General features: G+C 30.7%; 1 protein-coding gene across 1 annotated transcript; it reads right to left on the bottom strand.

Moving 5' to 3' along the window:
• Positions 1-2416: 2416 nt before the first annotated feature.
• Positions 2417-6212, bottom strand: LOC146933726 (inositol-3-phosphate synthase-like). The gene is made up of 10 exons (XM_085705503.1): positions 5938-6212; positions 5760-5828; positions 5020-5155; positions 4348-4595; positions 4032-4258; positions 3737-3852; positions 3397-3573; positions 3122-3310; positions 2973-3035; positions 2417-2875 (listed from the first exon to the last, which is right to left on the bottom strand). The coding sequence occupies exons 1-10, from the start codon at positions 6123-6125 to the stop codon at positions 2756-2758; spliced, it is 1533 nt and encodes a 510-aa protein (XP_085561629.1). The 5' UTR covers positions 6126-6212; the 3' UTR covers positions 2417-2755.
• Positions 6213-12913: the final 6701 nt, after the last annotated feature.

Raw genomic sequence — 12913 nt, 5'->3', positions numbered from 1 at the left:
TGAGTGAGGGATGTGGTTTAAGATAAAAAGAAATGAGTTCAAACTTGAAAAGGAATCCGGTAACAATTTCTCACCTTTCAGTATCAATATCTTAGACAAATTGTAGTACCATAATAACATAAATTCAGAAAATTGTCCATAAGTGAACTTATCACATTCTTGAACAAATTAATGGAAAGGATATGCATGTGTAGTGCCTCATAAATGGCCAAATGGTCCAATTATCTTGGCATGATACGATAAGGAGATTATGAATTATGGATTCTTTATCACCCACGTATTTAACGCGTTTTGAATTTTCGGGATAGTGAGTGAATGATGTTGAAATAAAGGGAACGAGCCATAATGGAATTTTTGTATTTTGAAGAAACCATAATGGATTAACAGTGTCCCATGTGTTATTTATTTTCATCATGAATGTTTGAGGCTTTGTCATTGTAGTCTTTAAATTTATCAAAATTCTTAAAATATTCTAAATAAAAACATTTATTAGTAATTTTGGTGTTCGAAACTGTTTTATCGTAGTCATTTTAGTCTTCGAATGTGTTTTTCATTGGTCTCGTACACATAGATACCAAAGATATCATAGATGTTTACAATGTCAATACATATAGAGATCAAAGTGGCGATTCATCATATATTTAAGAATCAAAATGATTATGTGGTCGTTATTTATTGTTTTTTGTAACTTACTGCCCGGAAATTATTCAGCTTTCTCTTTTGAATAGAATTATTATGCTCTCTAATAAAGGTGATTGCGATATTATTGTTTTCATTACCTTGTTAGTACATTAACGGAAAACTGTAGTTGTCCTTTACTTCAACGACTTACTGATGTATACTGCATGCGATATTAGTTGTCACAATTTGAATGGAGCCAGCATGAATAAATTTTAAAAAAGTGATAACTGAATTGATATTCAGTTAATATATTTACTAAAATACCTAGATAGCTACAAAGAAACATTGTATGGTTAGAAAAAGCCCTGCCATTACAGAGGGAGACACATCTTGTATCTTATGATCAAATTACCAATATAACATCTTTAATGGTTTTGAACTTTTGAAGGGATTGGACTGGTGTCAATTTTAAGAGCAGTGATGCAATTTGCTTATTTGATGTCGGTCTGTTTGTTATCAGTTATGACTTGATCATCTATGTATTTTTTTTTTCCTTCAGTTTTCTATAGATTCCATTGATTCGAGGCAAACATATTTGAGACACTTTAGGAATTAAATTTAAGTGTCTCTCTAAATCGAAATTCAAATATAGATTCAACATGTTGTAGAAGTTTAACATCTTATAATGAAATGTAAATGTATGCTTCTTGGTTAGAAATTTGTTTTTCACCTTTGATGTACTCGGTTTCGACCTAGCAAAAAGAGAAAAATTTAGCAACTTATTACATTACAAAATAATTTTAGAACAAGCTGTCCTAGTTTTTCACCTTCTTCCATCCACCTACTAATCAATAGCTAAAAAACTATGTAATTAAATTTAAAGTTTTAGCCCCTCATTGATCATCATCTTTTAAATACAGCTAGAGATTAAGATGTGTGTACATGTGTTGCGCTAGAACACTGTATCCATGTCGAACACAAAGATACGTCTGATTCCACAGGACAGAGCATACGTGGTTCATAGTATTAAGTCACAGACCACATGTCTTCTTGTTTAGGCTAATGCCGAGAATTAGGTCTTCTTGTCTGTGCCAGAATTGTACTACTCAATTTGATTCTCAAGATACCTATGTCTTTTTCTTTAGACTGAAATGCACTATTACGTCTATTATGATATTATGTTAAACTATTGAAACGGACCCCCAACGTAAAATGTGTGGACTAACTGGTCTTGAGAGTAATAATTATGTTATCCAAAAGTCTAGACTTTAATATTTCTAAAGAACATAAGCACTCCCAGCTTACATACATTTTTGTTTCTCTTTCATGTTACTCTTGTGGTACAAAGTACAAACTGCTCCCACTCTGATCAACAAACAATATGAGGAGTTTTACAGTAGTATTGTGCACATACCTACCTGATGAGGATGCAATGGTGGCATTAACATATGTTTTTAGTTTGATTGGAAGCGTGACTTTGGGCTAGTCATAGCCATTTGTAACTGCCTTAGGATAGAATTGTTCATATAAAGCAGCAATAACCATCATGGTATTTTTAAAGGTAAATTCAATAAGTCATTATTAGAATAAATAAGTAAGATAAATGCTATTTTTCACGACAAAAATGTTCATAAAGGTGTCACAAATAGAAAAATGACCAATAAAGAGTTCAGGCTAAGCATACCTGAACAATAATTTAGTTCTCGCTAAGCATACATGAGCAGTAATTGAATTGTAAACTTGTCATGTTACTTGTGATACATTCGTGAGATTGTTTTTTGCGACAGGCGCATCATTTTTATATAAATAATATAATTTATGATTCTCAATGTTATTTAAAGTTATATACAATCCATTGGAGTTGTTGTGCAAATTACAAATACAGAAAACCGAAACTAGATGGAATTGATCACAAAATACAAAGACAAGTGAATATTATTACATATGTTTAAGATGGCCTGCTCAATGCTCTAAAATAAGCCGGCAGGAGAAAAGACACAATCAAATGTTGGTAGGTACATATGCTAACCAACACATCAAAATATAACAACAAACAAAGGAGCATGGGATAAGTTTTAGGCACATAAGAACTGAGTTATCCCAAATTCCTATATAACCGAACTGTTACTTCACTTCACTTGTATTCAAGTATCATGTTGTTCTCAGGAGCCAATCCAACACAAGCTCTCATAATGTTTTCCAGCATAGCTCTCTGCTTTGACAATGCATTCACAACTGGTGTACCTGGTGGAACCTGTAATAATTTGTAACAATTAGTTATTAGTTATTATACTATACATCAACCTTATAGAAAATTAATAGATATAATTAACCAGCTACATTAGACTTACAAGTGGAGCCTTAGAGAGGTAACTGAGGATGGTTGCAACAGCATGGAATGAATGAAACTTGTCCTGTAAATAAAAACAGCAACAGGTTTAGCTTAAAGTTTTTTAATAATTGAATAAACAAAATGGTTTAAGCAATAATAAATGATGACCTCTTGTTCAGATTTGAACTGGATTCTAGTGCTAAGTTCAGCAAGAAGGACCAAGTCCAATATAATTGGAGCAGCCAAAAGTGAATCTTCACATGTGTTGTGCATCACAATTGTGTTCTTTCCACCCATGAATATCTCTGAAGTGTACTCATCCATTGCTCTCTTACTGTCCCCCACATAAGGCACATACTGCAAATTGAAAACCAATTAATTAACAAAAGAGTATTATTTCAAATAACACCAACAAAAATAAAAGACAGAGTAAAAGTTGGTACCTTAATGACAACAACATGGTCTGGATGTTCACCAGAGCCATAGAGGATGGCATTGCTGTTGACCATATCATCAACAACGTTACTCTTGGAGATTTCCTTAGAGCGGAAGGTTTGTGGTGCAGAAAGATTCATTCCATCATTGTTTCCCAAATGGTTGTAACTCACTATTGATGTTGGCTGTTATTCATCACCCATCACAAATCAAATATCAATTCAAGGTACTTCTTTTGTGCTAGCATAATAATACACATGTTTTAACTAATTTAACTTCAATCATACAAAAAAGAAACAATAAAGTACTCAATAATTAGATAAAGTAGCAATAAAAAAACAAACATACTTTGATACCAGCTCCCACAAGGAAATCAACCAACACAGACTTCATTTTTGTCTGACCACTCTTGAAGTCATCTCCACCAATCAAACTGTTCCTTTTGATGGCAAGATCAATCAACCCTAATGAACCATCATACAAGCAAAATTCAATTTTTAAAAATTTGCAACACTCACTAGTCACTAGTAACAACTAACAAATCACAACATATTTTAATTGGTCAAAAAATTGTCAAAAGAAATTTAATTTACATACATAAAATTAAAATTAAAATTAATTAAAGGGCAATTTGGAAAATAACCTGGGACAAAGGTGTTTTGAGGGCTTCCATTGATGAAAGGAACATTTTCAAGAACACAAGCCAAAGCATAGAGGGTTGAAGGTGAAATCTCAGCTTCATTCTTGTCCACAGAAGCCAAAAGATTTTCAGTAGTGTCATTTAGTCCCACAACAATATTACTATACCTCTCAGTGTTGGCAGTCCAGAGTACAACAACCTTGTCAACCTTGGTAGTTTCCTTAAACTCCCTTAAATGCATAAAACACATTATGTAAGTTATAAAATGATCATAGGGTACTCAATTAATTAAATTGATATTTAATGATGATTTTTTTACTTAATGTCTTTGATGACTTGTTGAAGTTGTTCTTTCTTTGTTCCTTTAATGATGTTGTTAGCACGATCTCCTTGATTAGCAGCAATGAAATCAGGGTCATAGATACCAGGAAGTGGAACCATGGATTCCATGTAGGGCCTTAGTTGTTTTTGTAGGTCTATGTCAAACACTCTAGCTCTGCCCATGGCATCAGCTAGGTTCAAGTTACTGATATCCCATCCTCCCCACACAATATCCTCAGGGTTTACCTGCAAAAAAATGAAATTACTCATTAATTATACACTAATAATGCAATATTTTTTTTAAAGATGTATCTATAGAATAAAATTATATACTATGTATAATTATTTATTTTAATTTTTCTTACTAAGAAAGAATGTTCCACATCTTACTTGTTGGGTTGTGTCTCGTGATGCTTCTACTAATATACAAAGATAAATAATATAGATAAATAATATCATATAAGATGTCGTTAGATTTGTCTCAATGAGTATTTTCAAAATATCAAATTTTCATAATTTTTTCTAATTTATTATTCAAGATATTTAAGCTCAAAATTATATATTGGTATGCATAATATGGTCAACTGTGTCAAGTATTATGGGACGGAGGGAGTACAATAAAAGAGTAGAAAAAATGAAATGACTTTCATGAAAGAAAGGGACCATATACCATTGGAAGAAGGCTCTTGAATGGGGCATGTATTTCCTCCCCTTGGAAAGACCCCACTCTGATAGCTGATGCTTGAGTTAGCGAACCAAAATAATTGGCTTGCTGAATCTTGTCCTTTGTTGCCCAAGATATACCCCTGAAATTAAAGTCACAAAGATATAGTAACCCAAAATTGCTATATCAAATAATTTCGTCTATTATTATTATTATTATTATTATTATTATTATTATTATTATTATTATAAAAATGGTAACTTGTGCCTTATGAATTAAAAGTAGAATATTTTATTGTAATCAATGCATTTGAATTTAATCTTTTTTACTTTAATTAATGGAATGTACAAAATTTAAGGAAAAATTTCTATTTTGGTTGTTTAACATGTTTCCTAAGGGCTCCTAAGCGCACAAATTAACATGACCCTTATTATTATTATTATTATTATTTTTGGGTTTTGACAACTTTATCGTGCACAAGTTATAAATTATGTACAATTTAATCTTCACTATTGAATCAATAAATTATACCATTAAGTTAAATAAATTAAACGAGATATGATTTATTGATTAAATAAAAAAGACACTTATGAATAATGCAATATCATTTTGTTTTTATACGTGAGAATAGTTCCTTTTTTTTTTGAGACGTTTCCTTTCATTTTTACAATAACCACAAAAATTATTGATAATAATAATAATAAGAATAAAATAACAAAAATAATGGTGATTAAGATGAAACTAACTCTCGGTTTGCAATAACACCACCAGTGAGGGTTGAACCATTGTTTCCACCCCACCCAACAAGCATTACCCTGACAATATCAAGATAAAAAACACATATAAATAACAAAATAAGCAACAACAAAAATTAAGAAATACTTTGAATATAGACTCAAAATGAGGAGAAGGACATTATAGTACCCCAATTTAGGGACATTTGTTTGTGTTTTAAACTCATATTTGACTGTTTTGGGCTTAACAATCCACTCATAAGTGTTATTTCTGTTCTCATGAACAAGTTCGGTTGTTTCGTAACTGTACACGGACCGAATCTCAGTCTCTGTGTACTTCACGTTAGGACTTTCGACCTTGAAATTCTCGATAAACATTTTCGTTACTTGAAGAAATGAACAAATCACAAGAGAAAAAGGAAGAAAGTTATTATTCTCAAGAAGGGTGGTTACTTGTTGTGGTGTAGCTTCACGTTGTTGAAGATGGCTTCATTTATAGAGAAAAAACCGCAATAGTGCTACTACACGTGGTACAAAATGAGTGGATCTGTGTCTTGGGTCCATGCAGTTTTTTTTAGTTGGGCCCATACAACAATAATACAATAATGTTTTGAAAAATTCTACTTAAAAAAATATAAATGTTTTGAAATTTCCTTTTACCACCTTCCAAGCTTCTTGTGTGCCATGCACAATATTTGAAGTTTTTACACTTGAGCTCCTTGATTTTAGAAGAAAAATATATATATTTTGAAAAAGTTACTAGGAATAGTTTTTCATTTTAAGACTAAAAATGTATTTTTTTTTAAATGTATTTTTTTAACAAAATAGATTTTTTAAAAATTTGAAACAAACACTACAAAAATAAAAAATAAAAATGATTTTATGGTTTAAAAATATATCTTAATTTGAACCTAAAAAACACAACCAAGATTATATGATCAGAAGCAAAACTAAAAACCCTCCCCTATTTCAACAGTTTTTAATTTTTGCCCTAAACTACTCTCACATCACCCAACATCTGAACCACCACATATTGTGTGATTCCTCTTTCTTTTTTGTCAAAATCATCACATTTCAAGCCTTTTCAACCACCAAATATGATGTAAGGTCGCATTTCTTCAATATTTTGTTCCTTAAATTGATTTTCTTTTTAGGGTGTTGAACATGTTGAGATTAAATAACTCAAACTAGATTGGTCATCGTACTATATTATCTAAACTTGTTCAGGATGTATAGAAAACATATTTTTAATTATTTGTATATGTCATTTTGATTGTTTCAGATATGGACCAACACACGAATCGGGTTAGAGGTGAAAAACCTACACTAACAACATTTGCAAGGTGAGAGTGATTACAACAGGGTCAAAGTTGAAGGATGAGTGATAAGGGGCAAAGTAGGGCAGGGGCAACAGGAGTAATGTTGTCGGACCATCTCAAGTGCACAATCTCTTGCTCTTGGAGGAGGGACCACGACATGATAGTATCATGAGTAGGGTCATTTATAGTGTTTTACGGACTTTAGTCATAATATGAGAAAGTGTCACATTGTATAATATTGTTGATATTAAAATAAGTAGTAAATAATTATATTTACATTGTAAATATATTTTACCTTACTCTCTAAGTTACTTAGGATAAAATATTATGTATAATATTCCTTCTGTAAATATATATTAGCTTAGTTTTTAAACTACTTAACTCCTATATAATAAACCTTCCATAATGCAATTCAGTCACACGATTTTCATCATATACCTCTCTTTTCTCTCTTATTCAACATGGTATTAAGAACCTTCTGACAACAAATCCAAAATCGTGTTTATCCGATGGACCCACTGTTATCCGATGAGAAAAAATTTCGGCACCTTGTTTCACATTTTTTTCTTTTATGAAAAATCGATGTAAATTTTAAATAATAAAAAAGTGAGTTTTTCCTTTGCGCATAAAAACGTGGGCTGGAAATTGTCTTGTTAGCACTATTAATTAACAGGCAATCATGTCCCCTCCCTTTAAAATGAGTGTCGTTTTAACTAAAAAAATTGTTTTAAAATGAATATCACTTGCACTTTTTAATGTAGAATTTTTATTTTATTTCTAATTGTATATTTTAACTAATTGAGTGTATATTACTTCAAAAGTATTACATCAATAGTAAATAAAAGTTAGTTTCGTAAAATTGTCATGTTTTTGACACCATTATTATATTAAAAAAATTATTTACTTTGCACCCAAAAAAAATTTGTTTGTTGATCCCCTAAAAAAATATTGGTTTTCTACCAAAAAAAATTGTTTATTTGTTGACAGAGTTATTTAGATGAACATGTAACCAAAAAAAAAAAAAAGAATTATTTAGATGAACATAAAAAGGGGTTACGCGTGGCAGCAGAATGGAGCAATGGGACCTAGATCTAAACCGAAGTACCTCGAAGGTTACTGAGGCCGAACCAAAACACTGATATGGACTACTCTATCTCCACGCTCCAATAAGGTCGCGTGATTACACGCTTTAATATGGTTGGTTTATTGCTAGCTCACAAAGTATCATACCGACATGTGGTTCAATTAATGAGGGCGTGAACGGGACTTGAATGAAAGCAAATTGAAATGCGACACTTTTTTTTTTTGGAAATAATTTGCCATGTAGGACCTCCCCACGTTGTGAACTTTTTTAACCTTCTTGACTCCCTTAAATTAATTAAAGGAAAATGAAGCATTTAACAAGAGTCTTTTTATTACCCAACAAAGACGCAATTTAGTACTTTTGAGTTTGGTTTAATCTGTAGAAACAATATATAATATATACAATGTATATAGTTTGAATCAAGGTTGGATTTTGGTGTATGCAAACCGCTTAATGGAGTTGGGTGGTTTGGATGACGAAAGAAGGTGAAAGGAAAGAAGGTGAAAGGAAAGAAAGTGAAAGGAAAGAATGTTAAAGGAAAGATAGTGAGTAGAAAGTAAATGGAAAGTGAGATGATTGTTTTAGTTGTTTGGTATGAATGAAAGTGAGAATAAAGTGAAAGGAAAGAAAGATATAATTTTATGAAATTACATAAATGTCCTTATATTAAAATGAATATACATGTATATATTTTATTTTTGGAATGAAAACATATATGTATATAATATGCACAAAAAGTGACGACATAAAATAGAAATAAAAAAAAAAACAAATGTCAAGCCTTATTTTTCGTTATCAGGACGGAAGCTTGAAGCCTTCTGATGTCTGAAGCAAATCAATTGATAGTAAAAAACTGCACATGTGTAAAAGAAAGTCTTAAAAAAAAAAAAAAGGTTGTTTAGCAATTCTACCAAAATGGATATGCAACTCAAGCTTTTTTCGCATTTCAGAGTGGAAAGTTTTTTTATGTGGGACCCACCCAAAGAAAACTTGTTACCTCTCTCACAGTACAACCAAACAACGGAAACACAAATTTTGATGAACTTTCTTTCCTTCCTGCTTTCTTTCCACTCACCTTCTCTGGAACCAAACACTGCTTAAGGTATGGACCTAAAAAAAAATTATAGCTCTGTAGTACTACTAAGTACTACCCCACTACTCGCCAGGTTTCCACTTTCCTTTTCTGTTGTCTTGTTTTAGGCATATTAGAATTGGATCCTCTTGTTTTTGGTGTTAGGTGGATGTTTTTTTGGATGGTGGTTTGAGATTCCTCATATATACGGCAGTGATTTTCACCTTTGGGTGTACATCATATATACGACACCTTGTATTTATCTTTTAAAAAATTTAAATAGAACATTGTTCTTTTAAAAAAAATATATTTTTATTTTTTTACGGGCCTCTTTTCACTTACAGAGACGAACCTCCGAATTCGTAGGAACGACACTGATTTAAACCCTGGACACCAAAAAAAAAAAATCTCAACTTATCAAAAATTTCAAAAAAAAAAAAAAGTATTCATTAGTTAAGAACAACTATATAATGGCTCTTTTTTTTTAATAATAACGATTCTCACAATTAAAATAAGATAATGACTCTTTCTCATTCTCACTATCCCAAATTCATATGACTTTTGTTATTTTCAATTACTTTTTATTTCTTTTTTAAATGTACATATTAAAGTATAAATTTGTGTCCTTAATATGTATTTTTATTAAAAAAAATATAAATAAATAATGTGTGCACGAGTGATCGATTTAAGGATATTTTTAGTTTACTACTCTCTCCGGTCCAAAATAACTTAGTCATTTTACTTTTCAATGCAATATTAATAATTTTTTCTAATTATAACTCTAATTAATATTACTTTCATCACTTTCGATCCAATATATTCTACTCTGTATTTATAATAATGGAGAATGCACCAATATCTGACAAGACACTCAAACCTGTTTTTACCTCTCTTTCACTAATACTCCATCAGGTCGGTGTTGTAAGCAAAATTCATCTTTTTAGGTTCATTCCTTAAATGATGTATTTGGTCTATACTATTGACCAAATACATCATTTAATGAATGAACCTAAAAAGATGATTTTTGCTTATAATAATAATCGGGTAGAGTACATTTTTTATTAATACGAGTAAAATAAACAAAAGACTCTGTTATTATGGGGCGGATGAGGTACCATTGTGGATGTTCTAAGTGGATTAAAATTACGTGTATTCAATGCATCGAAAATTAAAATATTTGCATTTTTCAAAAGATAATCGATTATTTTGATTTTTTTTTGTGTGGTGGCCGGTGTTCGAACCCCGGACCTTGCATATATCATGCATTGTGCTTACCAATTAAGTTAAGCTCACGAGAACGAAATGTTTAAAGAATGCAACGGGGACACTCTTTACCAAGACATTAGATTAAATTATACAATATTCTCCTAATATATTTTGATAAGCAAAAACCTTTCGAACCCCTTAAATCTACTCATATAATTAGAGGTTAAATAAATTTTTAGTTTATATACATATATAAACTTTCTTTTTTAATTCCAACAAATATTTTCTTCAAATTCTGATCGCTATAAATTTTCTGTTATCAATTTTATTTTCTATGTTTTTCTGTTATAAATTAATGACTAAATTACTTAATCTTTAATTTAACAATTGAATTTTCAGTTTGAAGTTACAATTTTTTTTGAACAAGTGTTTGAAGTTATAAATGAATTAATAAAGATTTGAATTATTATTTTTTGTGTTAATCCTCCGGCTTTCAACGAAATGGGACCTTGATAATCCAAATTTTTTGTTGTGAGGGAAATAAAATCTAGCCAAAAATTGTTTTATTTAGAAATTAAATGTAGATTCTTTTAAATAATTTGTTATTGGACAACGGAAAATGTTAATTAATGTCTGTGTGACATCCATTAGGTAAGAAAACAAGTTACATTATGTAACATATTAATTTTTAAGTTATTTTGGACACACATATGTCTTTTAAGTTTGTAAACGTTTTCAATTTAGTCATTTTGTTAACTAAACATTACAAAAACGATGATGTGGAAGAATGACTAAATCGAAAATGTTTACAAACTTAAAAGACTTATGTGTGACCAAAATAACTTAAAAAATCAATTTATTACAAACCTCAAATTTAAAGGACCCCCGGTATAATTTAACCTAAACGAATTTAAAACTTGTGTGATCAAATATTTTAAAACGTAGAAAATGTCATTTTAAATGCAGAATTTACCTTTTTTCTTTTCTTTTAATACATGCATATACCGAAATGCACTTGTAGTATTGTGTTGAGATTAAATGGTCACGGGTAATGTTAATGTCATCTTTATTTGGCGACATGTCAATGTCTATGTGGTCAATAACCTTTCCATTCTCTAATATCCTCAATGGATGAAGCTAGCAATTATTTTAAGTATCTCTCAAAAAAAAGCAATTATTTTAAGTAAAAATAATACTTGATACCTAGACAAAAATTAATAATTAATATATTTTAAATTTTCTACATTGAAACTATTTTCAAATACGTAATGGCAAAGTCCATACTATACAAATTCATCCCCGACCAGCACGCATATGTTACTAGTTATTTTAAGTAAATAGAAATGATATTTTGACAACCACTTTTTACAACTTTTGGACAACTTTCTCTCTCATACTCACATGATGTTGTTATTCTCTCTCTTCCTTTTTCTCTCTCCATTGTTTTTGACCAATAAGAAGTGAGAAAAACAAGGTTGTCAACAAAGTTGTCATCAAATGGATGTCAAAATATCATTACTCTTAAGTAAAATAATACTTGGATACCGATACATCTTAGACAAAAGGAGGCAAAGAGGATGGTGCGATGAATATGATGTGTTGATGACGTGATAAAAAAAGAGAGATAAAGAAAAAAAAATATGAGATATTAAATGAGTGTAAAGATACGATTGATATGTTAAAATGTAAGAATTGGATAGAATAACACAAGTCAAAACAACACAACATAAGATATAATAACACTTCACAAAATTTTACGTCATTGAGTAATTTTTGGACTTATGCAATTTTTGGTGGACATAATATTATTTTATTATTTTAGACACCTTATATGTGAGACAAAAAGTTTCCCTCAAAAAAATGTGAGACAAAAAGTTGTGCTATGATTTAACGAGGAACAAGAATTTCAGTTGTGCTACATATATAAAAGCTAATTCTCCCTTTCTCCCTTATTATAAACTTCCTTGACTAATTTGAAACATTAAGAAAAGTTGGTGGTGTAGTTAATATGTCTAATTTGTGTGTAAATTTTATTAAATTATCATTTGTTTGTATGCATATTTAATTTAATTTTATATATTCTAAGACAAGTTCGTACCATTGATTAGGGTATATTTTTTTGAGGGGAGAAAAGATTAATGCATTTCATTATAAAACAAGTCATAGATACAAGGCGGAACATCATCAAAAGTGTGGGAGCCAGCTTGTAACAGAGCCGCCTTTGCTAATTCATGAGCGACCCTATTTGCTTGCCTCCGGCTAAACTCTACCTTCGAGTTATGAAAGGAACTAGTAAACAGTTGCCTACAATCTGCTACAATGCTACCTAAGTCAGTAATAGTATTGACAGCACCATTAAACTCATCCACAACAACCTTAGAATCTAGGCAAAAGTCAACACCATCAAGACGCAACTCTGCTGCCCATCGCATTGCATGATTGAGACCAAGAGCTTCACCGACGTCTACTGCACATACCGGGCTGA

Source organism: Medicago sativa, chromosome 4 (genome assembly GCF_051527215.1).
Source record: "Medicago sativa cultivar Bolivia chromosome 4, Bolivia_mono, whole genome shotgun sequence".
Taxonomy (NCBI): Eukaryota; Viridiplantae; Streptophyta; class Magnoliopsida; order Fabales; family Fabaceae; genus Medicago; species Medicago sativa.
Note: the sequence above shows the minus strand (reverse complement) of the source record. Positions and strands in the feature narration are given on the sequence as shown.

Bases quoted from the DNA above. Each gene is read 5' to 3' on its own strand.
- LOC146933726 (XM_085705503.1), bottom strand. From the start codon at position 6,125: ATGTTTATCGAGAATTTCAAGGTCGAAAGTCCTAACGTGAAGTACACA. The intron at 4,596-5,019 runs GTATATGGTCCC...ATTTTTTTGCAG, and splicing joins TCAAGAGCCTTCTTCCAATG to GTAAACCCTGAGGATATTGT. The intron at 4,259-4,347 runs GTAAAAAAATCA...TATGCATTTAAG, and splicing joins CAAGTCATCAAAGACATTAA to GGAGTTTAAGGAAACTACCA.